The 16,665-nt window shown below is 33.7% G+C and overlaps 2 protein-coding genes across 2 annotated transcripts; one reads left to right on the top strand and one right to left on the bottom strand.

Annotated features, from left to right (window-relative positions):
• Positions 1-38: 38 nt before the first annotated feature.
• Positions 39-10,354, bottom strand: LOC132562886 (radial spoke head 10 homolog B-like). Its single transcript, XM_060227663.1, has 20 exons — positions 10,131-10,354; positions 9,010-9,085; positions 8,701-8,769; positions 8,295-8,353; positions 7,647-7,761; positions 7,158-7,364; positions 6,595-6,771; positions 6,116-6,257; positions 5,654-5,772; positions 5,155-5,341; positions 4,809-4,920; positions 4,482-4,561; positions 4,015-4,109; positions 2,868-2,921; positions 2,374-2,484; positions 1,759-1,920; positions 1,225-1,368; positions 931-1,003; positions 597-761; positions 39-420 (listed from the first exon to the last, which is right to left on the bottom strand). The coding sequence occupies exons 1-20, from the start codon at positions 10,352-10,354 to the stop codon at positions 185-187; spliced, it is 2,607 nt and encodes an 868-aa protein (XP_060083646.1). The 3' UTR covers positions 39-184.
• A 218-nt stretch (positions 10,355-10,572) lies between these two features.
• On the top strand, positions 10,573-16,315 carry LOC132562875 (mannose-P-dolichol utilization defect 1 protein homolog). The gene is made up of 6 exons (XM_060227648.1): positions 10,573-10,733; positions 13,160-13,242; positions 13,827-13,899; positions 14,730-14,796; positions 15,695-15,815; positions 16,071-16,315. Exons 1-6 carry the CDS (start codon positions 10,573-10,575, stop codon positions 16,205-16,207), a joined length of 642 nt encoding a protein of 213 aa, XP_060083631.1. The 3' UTR covers positions 16,208-16,315.
• Positions 16,316-16,665: the final 350 nt, after the last annotated feature.

The raw sequence follows: 16,665 nt of genomic DNA, 5'->3' as shown, positions 1-16,665 counted from the left end.
TATATGTTTGAAGTAAAGTTTTTTTAATGTGGATATTTTTATAATAAAAAAAAACAAGACAAAGATACTTAGATAATTAAACAGAGCACGAAGGACGGTAACATTTTTTATCACAGGCAAAGCTCAATAAACACAGCGTAAGTGTTGATAAGTCTGATTAATCTTCTCACAGATAAATTCCATCCTAATTTTGGCCGATTTGTCTTAAAGCTTCTGCATCTTGTTCAGCTTTGACACGCTCCTTAGCTTCATCAATTCTCTTCTTCTCCACGGATGTCTTCAACTGAGAAAGTTTCTCTGCTGCAGGGAAAAACTTGCGGACAAAGAAAATATGGATTTGATGTGTCCAGAAGTTGAATTGTCGAGTAGCCTCGTCAAGCTCTTCTTCATCGTCTTCAGCATCTGTATCAGCCATACCAACTGCAAAGTGAAAACATTTGAGGAATCAAAAATATAAAAAACATTTCATTTTAAACTGAAAAATAGTCAGATACAACTAAAGGTTTAACATAAATCATTTAATTTTCGTCAAAAGAACATTTTGTCTCATTAAATTCTTTTATCTACAGTTCATAGACATGTAGCAGTTTATTTACCATGTTTGTATTCTCCCTCCTCTTCTCCCTCGGTCTGGCCACCCAAGGTGTGACCCCCAATAGAGACTGAGCTCTGCATCAACATATGACCATCAGCATCTGTAGCATTGGTGTGTGTGCTCACAAACGAAGCACTTTTTTGTTGCTCTGCTAGTGGCTGAATATCTGAAAGGAAAATGTTTTTTATGTAAACATATTCTCACAAAGTTAAATTGGTAGATAATTTGATGAAGATGAAGGCTGATATCTTTTCAATAAAGTAAACACAAGTGAATAATTTCACAAATGGTAAAGGACCTTTGACTGGTGAAGAATACAGTAACTGAGAGAGTACCTTTTACAGAGTCGTGACGGCTAACAGCAGTTGGGTGATCATTTTCTGACCCTCCTGTGGCCATGGATCCAGACTGAGAACAGAACAAAACATTAATAAAAATACATTGAACAAAACCGAAGAGTTCAACATATGTAGTCTGATCTGATCACTCAATGTAAATACTATATTCTTTTTATATATTAAACACATTCATAACGTCTACAAAAAAACAAAACACCATTAAAGAAGCTCCATTCCAAAGACTTCAGTGATATGATTTTTTTTAGCAAGTGAATCGAACAAAACATCTACCTCATGTTGTTTGGACGTTATATCTCCAGTCTTGGTGGTTCCCTCGGCTGAAGAAACTGCTCTAACTGGAGAGCTTGTCTCCGGAGAAACAGTTCCCTGACGAGGGGAACCCTGTGCATTGGACTCCACAGCATCCATTCCAACCTGGATATAAAACAAAAAGAAGAATTGACATAACTTCAATTTTCATTACAGATTTTTATAATAATACTATTTGACAATGTTAAGGACTCTTGCGAGTGCCACTTGTAGAAAAAGATTTTTTAAAATATCTCATTCAATGAAAATTTAGAAAGTATGTCACATATAAGTTTTAATTTATAAGTTGGAATTAGAAATGAGAAAACATATTCTCATTTTCAAGTTCATTAGTTTTGAAATTTGCTGATAAATATTTCACACAGATTTTGTTTTTATAAGATCATTACCCAAAAACAACTATGCATGAGGGGGACTGCTCAGTTTTTTCTTCTAAATACAAATCAACACCTTACTGGTTTACAAAAGCTTAAAGTGGGTGTGGTCAACTGTTACCTGACTTGCCATGCGTGATGGAGACACAGGGATGGAGAACATGCTCTGTTCTGGTGTGAGGACAGTACTGGGTCTAGGAGTGGTGGGGTCCTTAACCACTGACTCTGTGACAAACACCTCAGCTGAACCTATCAGTGCCTCGAAAAACTCCAAAAATGTCATCTGTAAAACGAATCACACAGTATATATATATCAATATAACACATGAGTGGTACAACTTCAAAATATACTCTCATGAAATATAGAATATAATATTCAAAAGTATATCATTTTCTTTCTCGTTTTTGAATATAAAGAAAGTGTGAATTCAATAGGCAGTGGAAACATTAAGTTAGCTTTATCATACCGTACATTACTCTTTTCCAACACAGGAAGAAACTTGTTTTGAAATGTTATTAGTTGAAATAGCAGGTTAAACATTGCAAAGTTTACAGAATCATCATAATTATCTCCCTATGAAGAACAGATCCTTCAATGCAACATAACAGTAACATAATATTTGCAGAGAGTACTAAAAGATACCTGATCATAGTTCATCTATAATTTTTTCCAATTAACTCAGTATGTCAGTGTTACTATGGTTACAACCTTCATAAATTATCTTAAAAACTTTACCTCCAACTCCAGGTTACAGCAGCCTTCCCCATCAGCTACCCGAGGATCATCCGAAGAGAGAATGTCCAGTAGAGCTTTAGGGGTCAAGTCATTATTGATCAACTTCAGGTCCTAAATACAAAACATTGAAATGTTTACAAGGAACAGAAAATGTTAGTGTGGAAGCCTACATTTCATATTCAGATTGTGATGAAAAACCAAATCAATGTACTGGGAAATAAAAGATGAGATAATGAGCCAGAAATTGGACTATTTCATAACCTACCAGATGTGTTTTGGGAAAAATGAGCTTTTCTTTATTACAAGCATTTGAGTTTACCAACTTGTTGGAAAGCACCTGGATGCAAAACATGATTTCTCATAGTAACTAAGATATCCTGTTGTGTGATGTTAATTGGTTAAATAAGATTCAAGCTGATTTTTTTTTTTTGTACAAAAATTGAAGAAAAGATACCACTGCTCTGTGATACATTATAGACAAACATTTTACTAACCTTCATCATGTACAGGAACTGTCTCATCTTCATGGAGTTGTCTTTTGGTGCTAACTACAAAGAAGAATGAGACCTAATTAAATGTTTTTGACATAAAGTATTTTTTTGAATTTGTGTACCGACTAATCCTCAACAAGCTTTGATTTATATATATCTGTAATTAGAATGAAATATTTATCATTTAACAATATTGTAAATATGATTCCTATCAGATACATTTTCTCCTATCCATTGTCCCGTACTCCCTTCTCTCTTAGCTCTTCATGGTGACTGTTTACCCTCTCCACCATCTTGTACCAGTTTTTTTTCCTCATCTCGCCTCTTCTCTGTAACTCTACTCCCCTCTCAACTGGTACTTTCCTGTACCCTCTCAACTTTGGTAATTCTATCCCCTCTCTACTCATGAAATATTTTCTCAGGTCAACTCTTTCCTACTTCTGTTTTCTCTCCCACAGTCCCATGCATGTAGTTTAATTAATCACCTGTCTAAAATGTATGTTATTGTCAAATTATATTAAAAGGTGTTATTCACTTGTGTGTTATTTGTACAATCTTTTGAGATTGCAGGTGGTATATTTTGCTGGTGGAACTTTAGTCTCCTGAGTTTTGCCATAACTTGCATGCCTCATTTTAATTCATTTGAATAGTGACATGATTCAGTATATACATATAAACTTTCTTTTGAAATAATTCAATATCAAAAATCATGAACTTGACTGAATTATGGGATTTAACCATTTATTTCCCCAGCTGCCTCCTTGGTTTCAACTATTTAGTAACCCTGATGAATCCTAGATGTATTAAACAGCTGTATATGGCTTTATTGTGTCTACATATAATCATAAATTTGCATTGAAAAGTGATATTTATGAGTTTTGTTAAATAGAGAAGCTTTAAGTCATCATTTTACAATACCTTTAGTATAGGGTTCATAACAGCATGAAAATATAGAGCTGCTAATCAAAATATGACCATTTCCTTTTTCCGTTTGAAATGTTTATAATGTAGAAATATGCAAGAATGGAAAAGTGGCAAAACTTCAAATTCCAAAAAAGAACTAAATTGAAAATCACTGGGTTCTGAATGAAATCCACAGCAAATAAATACAAACAGGTAAATAGAGTTGAGATTTTCTAACACTACTTACCTTCCTAGGGGCACAGACAGCTTGGTACACCTCATAAGACTGGTCAAGGTGGACCAGGGCATTCACTGAACGACGATTCTCGTGATAAAAGTGACCTAAAAGAACATATGATGTTGTCAGAGCTGCATGCCTTTATCATGGATATTGCTAGTTAACTTTAACAAAAGTTTTACAAAATACAATAGCCATCTTGTTTTTAATCATGTATGTTTTGTCAAAACTGAGATTTTCACAGATTTGATTTTTGTGATCACTTTGATGTACCACAAATATCTCATCCCCATGAAAATGACTGCCTAGATGGTACTGTGTCATGTAGTTGATGAAACACAAGTTCCATGATGATCTTGTGAAACAAAAAATATTGTGTTTCATCTTAAAAATCTGACGTAATGTGAACAAGCTTGAGACCCGTTGAATGAAACTTTAACACAGCCTTAAGATTGGAATAATGTAGATTGGTATACCTTTGACATTGCATGCATGCCGAAGAATTTTTTGGTGGATCAGTTTGGACACACAGGAGGCTAGGATAGGCTCATTTCCCCTGCAAAGAAAAATTACATTGTTTTGGCAAAGAAAATCAAAAAAAGAAAGAACAGAAAATGCTTCCATCAGAAAATGGTAGCAATCTCTCTCACACAAAATGTAATCTACTTTTATTTAAGTCATAAATAAATTGTTGTCATCATTATGAGTATCTAATTTTCAGTTTAGTAAAATATATCTATGAAGAAATTTTGAGTTTACTAGAACAAGGTACAAAGACTGAATTGTGACTATTCTTTACTTACTCATGCTCCTCATGGTAGAGATAGTAGGCTAAGATGATGAGGCTGTTAACAAACTGTCGGATTAAGATTCTCTCGTACGGATTGTGGACCTCGTAACTGGCCTTATTGTAGCCTGGGTATTCAAATATATTGAACAAAACACATCAAAACTTGTAGTGACAAATTAAAGATCTGACTATATACAGGCCATGGAACAATTAAAACGTCAGTATTCCCTTAATTAACAGGAACTATTTAGGGTACTGGGAAAAAAAATGATAATTACCAGTACAATCAAAACAGGTACATCAACATCTTGACATTGTGTAAGGGGAGATAACTTTTGTCAATTTGCTGTAATACTTACCAAGCATTCGGTCCATATCCATGAGAGTTAGTGGACCATCATGGAGCTTACAGTCCTTCATAAACCGCCAAAATTGCATCTTGTTCATAACAAAGGTATTGTCTGAACTCTCCTCATAACCAAGACTACTATAGAAGTTATAGATCTTCCTCAGGGTACTGATGTTGCGCATCACCACACACAAGGCCTGTAAATATATCAACATTAGCTCTGCTTTAGCCAAGTTACAAAACCAAAATCAACTCTTAAACGCATGAACAAAGAAGTCAATATCAACAATTTTTCAAAGTGAATATATGGTATAGACCAGAAAAAAAGTATAAAAACAACTAAGAGACATGGTGCCACTTTGTTAAACAGGACTCATTGTAAGATAACTAATTGATACTTAATTATACATTTCATGTACAATGATAACTTTTATATACACAAAAAATGAACAGTATCATATGTGTTCAATACAACTTGTGATACTATAAATAATTATCTGTAAACTTGCCTGCTTAGCCTCTTCCTCTCTGTCGTAATCTGTCAACTCATTCAGGAGATTATCTATATCCAGCTGGAAGCTTGGACTAATGGTGTTCCTACTCTCATTACTGTGGACTGACAGGTTGTCTGTATGACAGGAAAACAAAATGTTTCAAAACTTCGTTTTTGAAATTTTCGGGAATAGGACTGAGATTTTATGTACATATTAGATAAAATGTATTGTGAATCTGATTTATCTAGTTGAATGTTAATCTTTGAGTAAAAAGGAATAAAATCAAACATGCTCTAAATTTTGAATCAAATTTCACATCCAAAAAGTTTTCAAAGATACTTCACAGACAAGCCTATATGGATTTCTTTATCTCTATTACCTGGTAAACAACACCTGAAGGATACCGTACATGGTCTTTGTTTTATATTCCTCCATTTGACAATTTAAAAAATATTTGTTCTAGACTTTTCTACTTACCTCCTGGTAGCGGTGTTCGCGTCCTGATCTGTGTGATGTCAGGTGTAGTGGCTCCGTCCATAGTGAAGTCAGGGTATTCTACAATATGATCCCTCTCAAACATTCCTTCATAGATTCTGCCATTCTTGAAAGTGAACTTACCCTGCAATGGAAGAGCCATGTAAATAAATCATAACAAGTTACCCAAAGATATGCTATGTTTTGTCATACTGTCCATCAATAATCAGCACCACTCTATGTAACATAGCCATTTCTTCCTTAGATGTTGGATATACTCTCTGATCTGTCATACTACACTGATGTTTTAAAATATTATGTAGCTCAGAAAAATCACTTAAAACAATCATGCTCTCTCAAGTTTATTTCTATTTTACTTAATAGAGAGCATGCTATAATCAGATATGTAAAATCAAATAATCAGCTTAATGAATTCCCTTTTTTAAAAAGTAAGAATTGTTTACACAATATCTTGCACTAACCTTTCCATGTTTCATATTGTTTTTCCAGCCACCTTCGTACTTGGCACCATTAGCATACAAGAATGTTCCAAAGCCATGTCTGAGGCCGTTGACAAATTCACCGTCATACATGTTGCGAAGCGGGTACTGTGACCCTGTCTTTCGGCGCAGTAACCAGATATGCTGGCCCATACCATGCTATATAAATACACCAAGCTCACATTATATTCACACCTTAATTATCAAAATTTTTACACAATCATGAAAGAGTGAAAAAATATGTGATTTGCACTTGTTAATTTAGATGTAAACTAGAAGTGTAACTGACTATCACAATATCTTCAATTTTGATGTGTTAAACATTTTTTTAATTAGGATAATTTTCATGATATCATGTAATAGTTTGGTAATACCAGTTAAAAAAAATACAATCACAGATCTTTTAATTCAATTTTACTGCAAACAAGAACATTTTTTCAGTATTTGGAGGAGAAAAGGGCAGCATACCCCGGTACTTTTTTCTGCATGTATCCAGTGATATACTTGTAATTTATAAAACAGACAAAATCCTAATTATAACAAACCTGGATGCCATTTTCCCAGTTGCCTGTGTAGAGCTGGTTTTTGTCATGCCACTTCATGGTTCCTTCACCGTGGCGGACATTGTTGAACCACATCCCCTGATAGATATTGCCTGAGGGATACTGACGGGTACCCCACCCATGCTTGATGTTATTCACCCAGTCTCCATCATAGAAAGACTTTCCTTCACTGTCATATTCCATCTTTCCCTGAAAAAAAAAAAAATCAGTTACATTCAAGTCAAAACTGTCCATATATTATGAGACATTGTATGCTAATGAAGAATTCATTTTATGTTTGAGTTAATAATGAAAAGAAAGAAGTCTTCATCTTACATGATTTGATTTTATAAAACCTACAGGTACAAATTTTATACATATGCAAAATTTTTTATATTTCTTTCTTTCTTTTTGTTTGTTCACTATTTACATGCTTAGAATATAAATGCAAGAAAATGTCACTTGACACGCAATATAGAGGCTGATAATAACCTTTCCATTCCTTTTGCCTGCACACCACTCTCCAGAATAAGACACCTTATTTCCTTTGTAATGAAATGCTCCATCACCATGGCGTTTTCCATTCACTACATCTCCCTCATAGGTGCTATAACATAAAAAAATGAATTTCCAAATTGTTACTGATTTTTTCTTTCTGGTGATAAGACAATTAAAAAATACTAAATTATTAGTTTTGAAAACTTTATCTTTTTCAGAATCTCAGTTTTGTTTTTGTTTTTTTTTTGTTGAAATGTAAATAAACAACACTTTGGAGGACATTAATGTGTCTATTATTTAATACTGATCTGAGTGGAATCCAAAAATGCCTTCATGTAAAATACAAACAAGAATTCTTTCTTGTTGAAATGTAAATAAACAACACTTTGGAGGACATTAATGTGTCTTTTATTTAATACTGATCTGAGTGGAATCCAAAAATGCCTTCATGTAAAATACAAACAAGAATTCTTTAATAAGATACTTTATAGTGTTTTAAATCATATAGTCATATTTTGGAGATGCCTGGAAAAAATTGAAAGGGGCGTTACTGTGGATGGAAACTTAGGGTACATGATGAGTTTACATGTATTTACAGTAGTCTTAATATTAAGTACACCTCTACAAAGAGTAAGTCCTTACCTTCCATCAGGCCATCTGTATGTTCCCTTTCCTGTGACTTTGTTCTGGTAAAACTCACCCTTAAAAGGGACAAGAAAAAATTACATTTTACAATGTGATGATAAAAATCTTCATATTTTGCCTAAATTATTACCCTTGGTAACAAAAGAGTAATCAGTCCTTTTGAAGGATTCTGATAAACTATTAAGTTGTGGCTGTTTTATTCTGAATTTCGTTGGTTGTGAAAAAAAAAAAAAAAAAAAAGAAGAAAAATGGGAGAAATTGATTGAAACATGATGCATTGTTAAAAAAATGTGTGGCAACCCTGCAATGCATCAAAGTATCAATGGTGTTTTATTCTTCATAATTCTTATTGATACAGCAGTTCCTGAACGTTTGACAATATTAGAGAAAAATATTAGTTTACCTCATAGTTCACACCATCAGACCAAGTGTAACTCCCCTTTCCATGCATATGGCCTTCCATAAACATTCCCTGAAATATATCATATTTACTCTACTCAGTTATCAGATAATGCCTTAGTTTTTGTCATTATGGGAATAACACATTGATGAAATTTATAAATAATTAATCAATTTAAGATTTTTTTCCAAATGAAATTATATTTCAATTTTCATATGACAATGAAAAATATAAATGAAGAAATTTGATTGATTTTCCTTCAAATGACATAAGACGACCTCAGAGTAGATCTAATTTTTACTGATACTTTACCTTGTATACATGTCCACCAGTGTAATGAGCTGTACTCTCTCCTTCATACAGTCCACGTATCTTTTCACCCTCATAGCTGTAAACAAAGACAGTGTATAATGTATGTCAGTAACTACAGCAGTAAGATATTTTTGCATTCCCCTACAGTGAAACTGGTGTAAATTTTCAACATAACCATTTTGAATTTGCCTTGTCAATAATATATCTGGTCAAATGAAAACATTACTATAAGTACATAAAATGATGCATTCATACAGTGTAATTGTTTATCTGTTTGCTTGATATATTGTCCCATCACAGCCAGGTTTATTCTGAGGCAGTCACATTGTAGTACAGTGGCCTGTTGCTACCTCATTCAGCAACATATGGAAGGCTCTGTCAGATGCCATCCAAAGGGTAAAGTCTGGTGGCTAATTTGTGCCACTTTGTTGTTTTATCTTTTTGTTGAGAGAAGATGAGAATCAAAACACTAAATTATTGTTCTTTCATCTTTTCATCCTGATATCAGAACAATACAGACACAACAACACAGTAATGCATGGTATGAAAAAATAGAACAATTAATGCTAAATCAACTGATGGTTTTTATCAACCTGACAAGTCTTCAACATTTTATTTGATTTATTCACACATGACTTTTTTTTATAGACACAGCATACTGTACTGTATCTATGCCTAGGTACATCATACTGTATGTTCTCATTGTTTCGGTCTGATTGCCCTGTTTTGGTAATTAGTAACATTACAATGTATGCCTTTTTTAAGCTTTGCCTCTTTCATGTTCCAATGTACCTCAAAAATTAACGTAATAGCAAAAAAGTAGAAACATGTCGAATGTGTTCGTAAATCAGTGGTCTATCTTTGAAAAAGCGTGTCAGATAAAATGACAGATGTAAAGCGTTACAGTATACATGCAGTGAGCAAAGTCATACATATGGATACATGTACATATGTACAATATTGTGTTTAAAGTGTACATGTGTTGTGCACTGACATGTACTTATACTAATTCCTATGCAGTTACCACAAGCTTGAACATTCTTTTCGTCACTGATTGATGCACACGATATTGTCCAATCGCTTTCGAACTAGGCTCTCGTAATATAACAAGAGATTCGTACCTTTCTATGATTAGTTCAGACAAAGTTGGTTCATCATATTCAGGTTCAGGAGTTGGCTCTTTCCGAGGTGACTCCTGGATATTATCTTCCGTTGGAGACGATTCAGTGCCACCGATAATGGATCCGTCTTTCTTTTCATCGTCAATTATCGACTCTTCACTCTTTTTAGCACTTCGTTTCTCCCCGTCTTTCCCTTTTTTACCTTTCGCTTCTTTAGTTGCCATGTTGCGACGGAAGCTCGATGTAAACAAGAACAGCTTCGCAGAAAAGAAACAGATTAAGCATGATTTATTACTTCAATTTTATTTTATAGTATTGTGTCTATTTATTGTACATAATAAATAAGGATAATAAATTGCAGTCTGTTTTAAATTCTAATTTATTAAAGTTTTTGTTTAGATATTATAACTCCGCACTGTACAGTAAAGAACGAAGTGCAAACATGGCGGAAATTTCGTCTGCTGTTGACGCCCTTTGTAATTTCTTAAGTCTTACGTGTGTTGTAACATGCCTTATGTTAAAAGTACCTCAGATGCTGGCAATACTCAAATCAAAAAGCACACAAAGTCTTAGTTTGACGAGCGTGTTAGTGGAAGAATGTGCGTAAGTATCAAGATGCACAAAGAGACCAATATTAGTCACGTGACCATGCATTAACACGTTACTTTCGCTTTAATTGTTTACAGGATGTGTACTAGTAGCCTATATGTTATCTTTGTCGTGATCGGCATATATAGAGGTTAACATTCTACATGTCACTATATATATATTGTTACTTGTAGAAAAAGAGTATTCGACGGAGTACAGTGGGTACATATATCATCTAGACATCCGTTATGTATTTCGGAATCGGCAATTTGTCAAACCGTATCACTCGTACTTGGATAAATTTGGTTACTGTAACATGTTTGGTTTCCAGAAGGAATGAAAATTTGTGATTATAACCATCCACCATAATTTTTTTGAGAATATATTTATTTTTTGGCAAATTTGTGTATTTTTTCTTCATACAAGTTTTTATATGTCAGACATCCTCCAAGATATGATGAAATAGCCAATCAGTTTATCCTCGAATGCCAGTGTTTTGCTGCCTTCTGTTCAGTGATTGAAAATCGATCAGGAATATACGAGGCCATTCTTTGTTGGTTTTTTTAGTTACGCAAGTCTTTACAAGGATGTCTTATAGTGAAAAAAATGGTGATTTAAAATTTTTTAAGACATTACTCATTTCCAATTTGAATAAACATGGGAGTTGTAGAGTGACCAATAAAAATTGACTTCATTTAAATAGTGTGTGTTTTAAAAAAGAAGTTTGCCAAGAAATTATGTGTTATTGGATAAAAAAACAACCAAAAAATAAAAATTTGAATTTAACGTTTTAGGAAAAGATTTTAATCATGTTATCAGAATGTCATTCCTGTTTAAATGATGGTTTTCTGTTATACCTGTGTACTTCTGAGTCACTATAAGCTAACCCAAGTGTCTCTTTGATTTAGTGATGTTATCAGAAGCGCAAGTGCAGTCACATGTCTGATACTCAAAATTGAGGTCGGGTCTGTGGATATTTCTTTAGAAAAATACTGGTGTTTCACTGATCAGTTTTTTTTAATAAATTATATAGTATGAACACATTTGAATTCATTTATGTATTTGTTTGGTGGCAATTCATTGACATAGTGCAGCTAGCAAAAACTGGTTCTTAAGGGGTCCAAAATTATTGTGCCAATGATACCTATGTACAGTGTAATAGGAAGATGTACCTTGGTAATGAAAAATACCCTAACACTGCTGGGGTCAAACTAGGGACTCTTCAGTTTCTTTCCAGACATTCTACCGCCATTCTGATGTCTCAGAGTTACTGCCCTTTGTTTCACTGTCGGATAAATACAGATGGTATAGCGATAAACTTGGCAGCTGATGGACACCCGGAAATATCTTCTGTTTGACTTAAGGAACGTTTCAACTAGTAGATGCTAGTAAGGTGACCTCTCAACTTCTGCATTTTTCGCTCCTTCACAAAGTCTCAGACCCAGAGACAACAATTCAGGTTAATGTTCTAAAGCTCCACAAACATCTCTTTCTCCTATAACTTCTACAAGATGTTCAAAAGTGCATTTCTTATTATGTACATGTATCATAATAGGAAGGAGTAATGAAATTCTCCTCGCACCTGGAAGGGTTTGAAATAGTGACTTTGCAGCCTCTAGCTGTAGTCTCAATGGCTTGACTAAAGGGAAGTTCCCGCTAGCGGATGCTACATGTACATGTAGTACGATGACCTCTCATCTTCTATGTTACTCCCTCCTTCACAAAGTCTCCGACCCAGAAGGCAAATAAAAACAAGGCTCTTTAGCTCTAAGGAAGCATCTCAATCTCCTATATCTTCTATCATTGAATGGCACCAAATTTGCAATATAATGGATTAAAGAAAAAAAACCTGTACCCAGCAAGATTCGAATCAACATCCTTTCGTTCTCTAGGCTGACACTCTACCATATGGCGAAAAGGAAATTCCCAAGCTTTTTTTGATGTATGTCAAAATTACCAATGTCAACCCATGCCTTAGGTACAAAATTAGGTATGAAATTACAGTGACAAGTAGGAAATGAAAACCAAACATTTTTTGTAAGTAGGTACAGATCAACATGTACAAGGTAGAATAAAGTGACCTCCTTTGGTACATGACACACTGCCTCACCTAGTTCAAACCTTGTCCAAAGTATGAAATTCCAGTGACAAGTAGTGTAGAAAATAAAACCAAACCAAACTTGTTTTTGATGTCAAAATGTAGGTCAAAGTGACTTCCATGTGCAGTTCTTGTGATAAGTAGAGCTCAAAGGACAGAAGGGATGAACAATTTACAAAGCTGTAGGCTGCTCAGTTTCAGATAGGGGATTAATAAACTAAGGTTAAAGTTGTATGCAAAAATTTCAAATTTCAACTAACATAAACTTGTTGTTGTCAATGAAATACATTGAGAAAATCTCCAAAAACACCATATACGTAATAGATATTTATAAATGTTGCAGGTACTCTGTGATCCTCTCCTACAACTTTGCAAAAGGCTACCCACTGCCAGCTTATTTTGAATACACCTTCCTGGTATTTCAAGGTATGGCCTACAAGGGGTGGTTACACAATGCAGTTCAGAGTTCAGAATTATATTTGATTTGTACAGATTTAAATTCTTTAATTGTTATAATTGTTATACATTGCATTAAATTTGTTGTATGTATGTTCATGGTCATACAATGGACAGCTTTTCCTTAGTCTGATTCCTGGGGCCTTTCAACACTGTTATGTTATCTTGGAAATTCTTGGTGCAAATCTTAATGCTTGCTGTTGAAGTGAATAATAAGTTTTTGAATTGTCCATGACTGTTCTGCTAAACCAGGTATGAAAATGATTGATACACAAATTCACCCATGCAACAATGTTCAATTACGTTCACAATAAAGCTGATTAACATGTGACAAGTATATGTACTATCTTGTGAACACTTGTTATATAGATGTGTGTAAAATAAAATATACCATGTAACAAAATTTGTAGCAACTAATACCAACCCTATGCATTTAATCATTCCAGATTACATGTTAACATTTACTTCTAATCTGTAAGTTTATACTGTCATATTTTATTTTAACTACACCTTCTGTTTGATATAATGAAATGTAAATAATTATATTTATTTAGATTTGATACTGATCAGTCTGATGCTCCACTACAACCAGATGCTGAGTATCAAGACACTGTTCTACTTCATCATGTATCCTTTTATGACAGTATGTTGTATGTAGTGTGGAAGAAAGCAGAAAGCATCCAATTGGAATTATACATACTTCCTATGTCAGTATCTCGGTCTGTCACAGTACAAATAAAGCAAGGGGAAATTGCCTCTTTTACTGAAAATTTGAAAGCTGTAAAATTAAAGATTTTGGAAATTCTATCTGTAAAGAATTGATCTTAAATACAATTTTAGAAAAGACACAACTTTTACTCTCAAGCCTCGTGAGATAATTTGATTTGCTTTATTTGTTCTTATACATAATGGACAGTTATTTTATCAAATCATTGAAACGTTTTTGTTGACATCTGTTTGCATTGCAATTTATGATGTTATCAAAATAAAAATACTACTCTTTGAACCAGTTTGCCATGTTCATCATGTTTTTCATAGACATTCTACATATAGTAATGAAAGAGCCATAATATATAATAAAACAATGCAAACTTGAAAAGAAAAGGAGAAAGATTGAAGACACTCAAAGAAACAATGAAATAAGAAAACACTTTATTTCTTAATTGGAAAGAAGGTCATTACGTTTTTGGATTAATTTTGATCATTTGGAAAGAAACTAGCATTTCTTGTTAGAAAGCGACCAGTCCTTCTGTCACTGACTTCCTCCTTCAGTCGAGATTCTAACACTCACTAATAACTATCTATAGCATTGTCTGTTAATATTTGCTGCTCCCTTTAATCATCATCACCTTTCTGAGCCCCATCATTAACACCCAAGCTACTTTATCTTGATTTCCATGCATATTCCATGTGCAGTTTGAAATTTGTTTCTGATTAACAACCTTCATAACGAACAGATATTTTATTTTCTATTCTTGCCTCGCCACTGGCGTTTTTCCTGAGCTGGTCCTTAATACAGCAATGGTAAGTTCAGTAATCATCTTCCCTTTTCTATTATCTGAATATGAAAACAAATTATTTAACAAGCTAGCATATAGCAGGTCTTTTTTGTTTTAGTTATTGAATGTAATGAAATATCCTTGTTATCATTTGATAGCCATTAGAGAGTGCAGTAATATTTTTGTTACGTCTACATTTTATAATGCATAGTCATGTAAAGTTCATGTCAAAGTCGTGTTGGTGAGTATTTGAGTAGGGGCATTGCATATATTTAAATTTTGCACAAGAAAGGTACAGTAAAATGCAAAAATAAATAGACATTATAGATTGTTCTGTTTTCAACTAATGGTGGGTAGTTCTATTTATAATGTCTTGTGTTACGTGGTTCTATTTAAACCCAGTATAAGATTGTTGTGTTTACACCTAGTGGTAAACTGTCCTGTTTATACCCAGTGGTTGATAGCCCTATTTATATCTTGTTGTAGATTTTTCTTGTGTTAAATTGCCCTATTTATAATCTGTAGTAGTGCAGGTAGGCAGGTTTATCAATTTTACTATGTAGCTTGGTTAGATCAGAAAAATTATCTATATCAGTACTACTTCTTTAGAACACAATTAAAAAAATATGAATTCCAAAACACTGTTACATGAAATTTTAAGTTAAATAGCATGAAAGGAAGAACGGAAACATATATTGGTATAGAATTTCTATATTGCCAGCAGTATGGGTATAAAAAGAAGACTTATGAAGATGACCTATACCTTTGTTTGTCTGATTGGAATCGGGATGTTTCCTTGTGGAATCACCAAGCATTTTAATTCAAGATTATTTCACATTCTCTGAGTTAAGGAAACAGACAAAAGTTTTTAATGAATGATTTATTCAAAATGATTTTTCCACAAAAAATGGCAAATGTTACAGAGTGGAGTAACAGGTCTTACAATGTTTAGTAAGGGCACTCAAATCAAAACACTATACCAGAAGAAGGAGCCTGGTCAGATCAGCCAAACCAGCTGGACAATAGCTGCTTATGGAGCACTAGGTGAGATTTAGTGATGCTTTCAAAACGCCTTGCTATCTGATTTTAATCTAATACAATATTATAGATGTAATTGATTAAGTATTGTAAATGTCATAATTGTCATTGAGCAAAGTTAATATTACTTGACTGCTTTTGTTGTTCAGATTGTATGAGATTCGGGTAAAGTGATTTACATTGTTATATTTGTAGAATCTGAGTTGATTTTTTAGAGTAGAGACCTATATTAAGAAGAGAAACATTTTGGTTGTGTTGCAGTAAGGATGCTCACCAGCAGTCTACAGACCAGAGATGTTGTGGTGTTTATCAACAATACTGTCAGCGCCTCTATGAATATAACAATGGTATGCATGCTGATATACTACAAACAGAAGCCAAAGATCAAATCAAACTAAGACTGCTTAGTTTCGTTTTTATTGCAGGCTGCTTAAACGACTTTGCTCACTGCAAGCTGCTTAAACGACTTTGCTCACCTAACTATGGTAAAGAGAGTAGTCTAAATACTGTGTGCCATTACATACTACACTGTGCAATAAAGAAAGCAGATGGATATTATAGTGTTGCTATTTTATTTTTCATGGAAAATCCTGACTTTAATGTGTAGATGAAAAGATTGTACAAAACAATTGAAAAACACCTTTCAATACAAATTTAGATTTTATGTTCAGAAATTGTCTGCTAACAATGTTTGTCAAAACTTATATATTAAGAGAGTCTCTCTCTGATACTGCAGGGGTTATGCTTACTATCACTTTCTGCACCCTTGGAGCATTTCATGACAAAACTGAAGGGAAAAGCGAAGTACAACATACCGTTAAGCTATCATTAGATTTGTTTGATGTAGATCAAAGGG

The sequence above is a fragment of the Ylistrum balloti genome, unplaced genomic scaffold (assembly GCF_031769215.1).
Source record: "Ylistrum balloti isolate Yb309-2 unplaced genomic scaffold, AGI_CSIRO_Ybal_v1 Utg371540, whole genome shotgun sequence".
Taxonomy (NCBI): domain Eukaryota; kingdom Metazoa; phylum Mollusca; class Bivalvia; order Pectinida; family Pectinidae; genus Ylistrum; species Ylistrum balloti.
The sequence above is the reverse complement of the archived record's forward strand: the minus strand, read 5'-3'. Positions and strand labels throughout refer to the sequence as shown.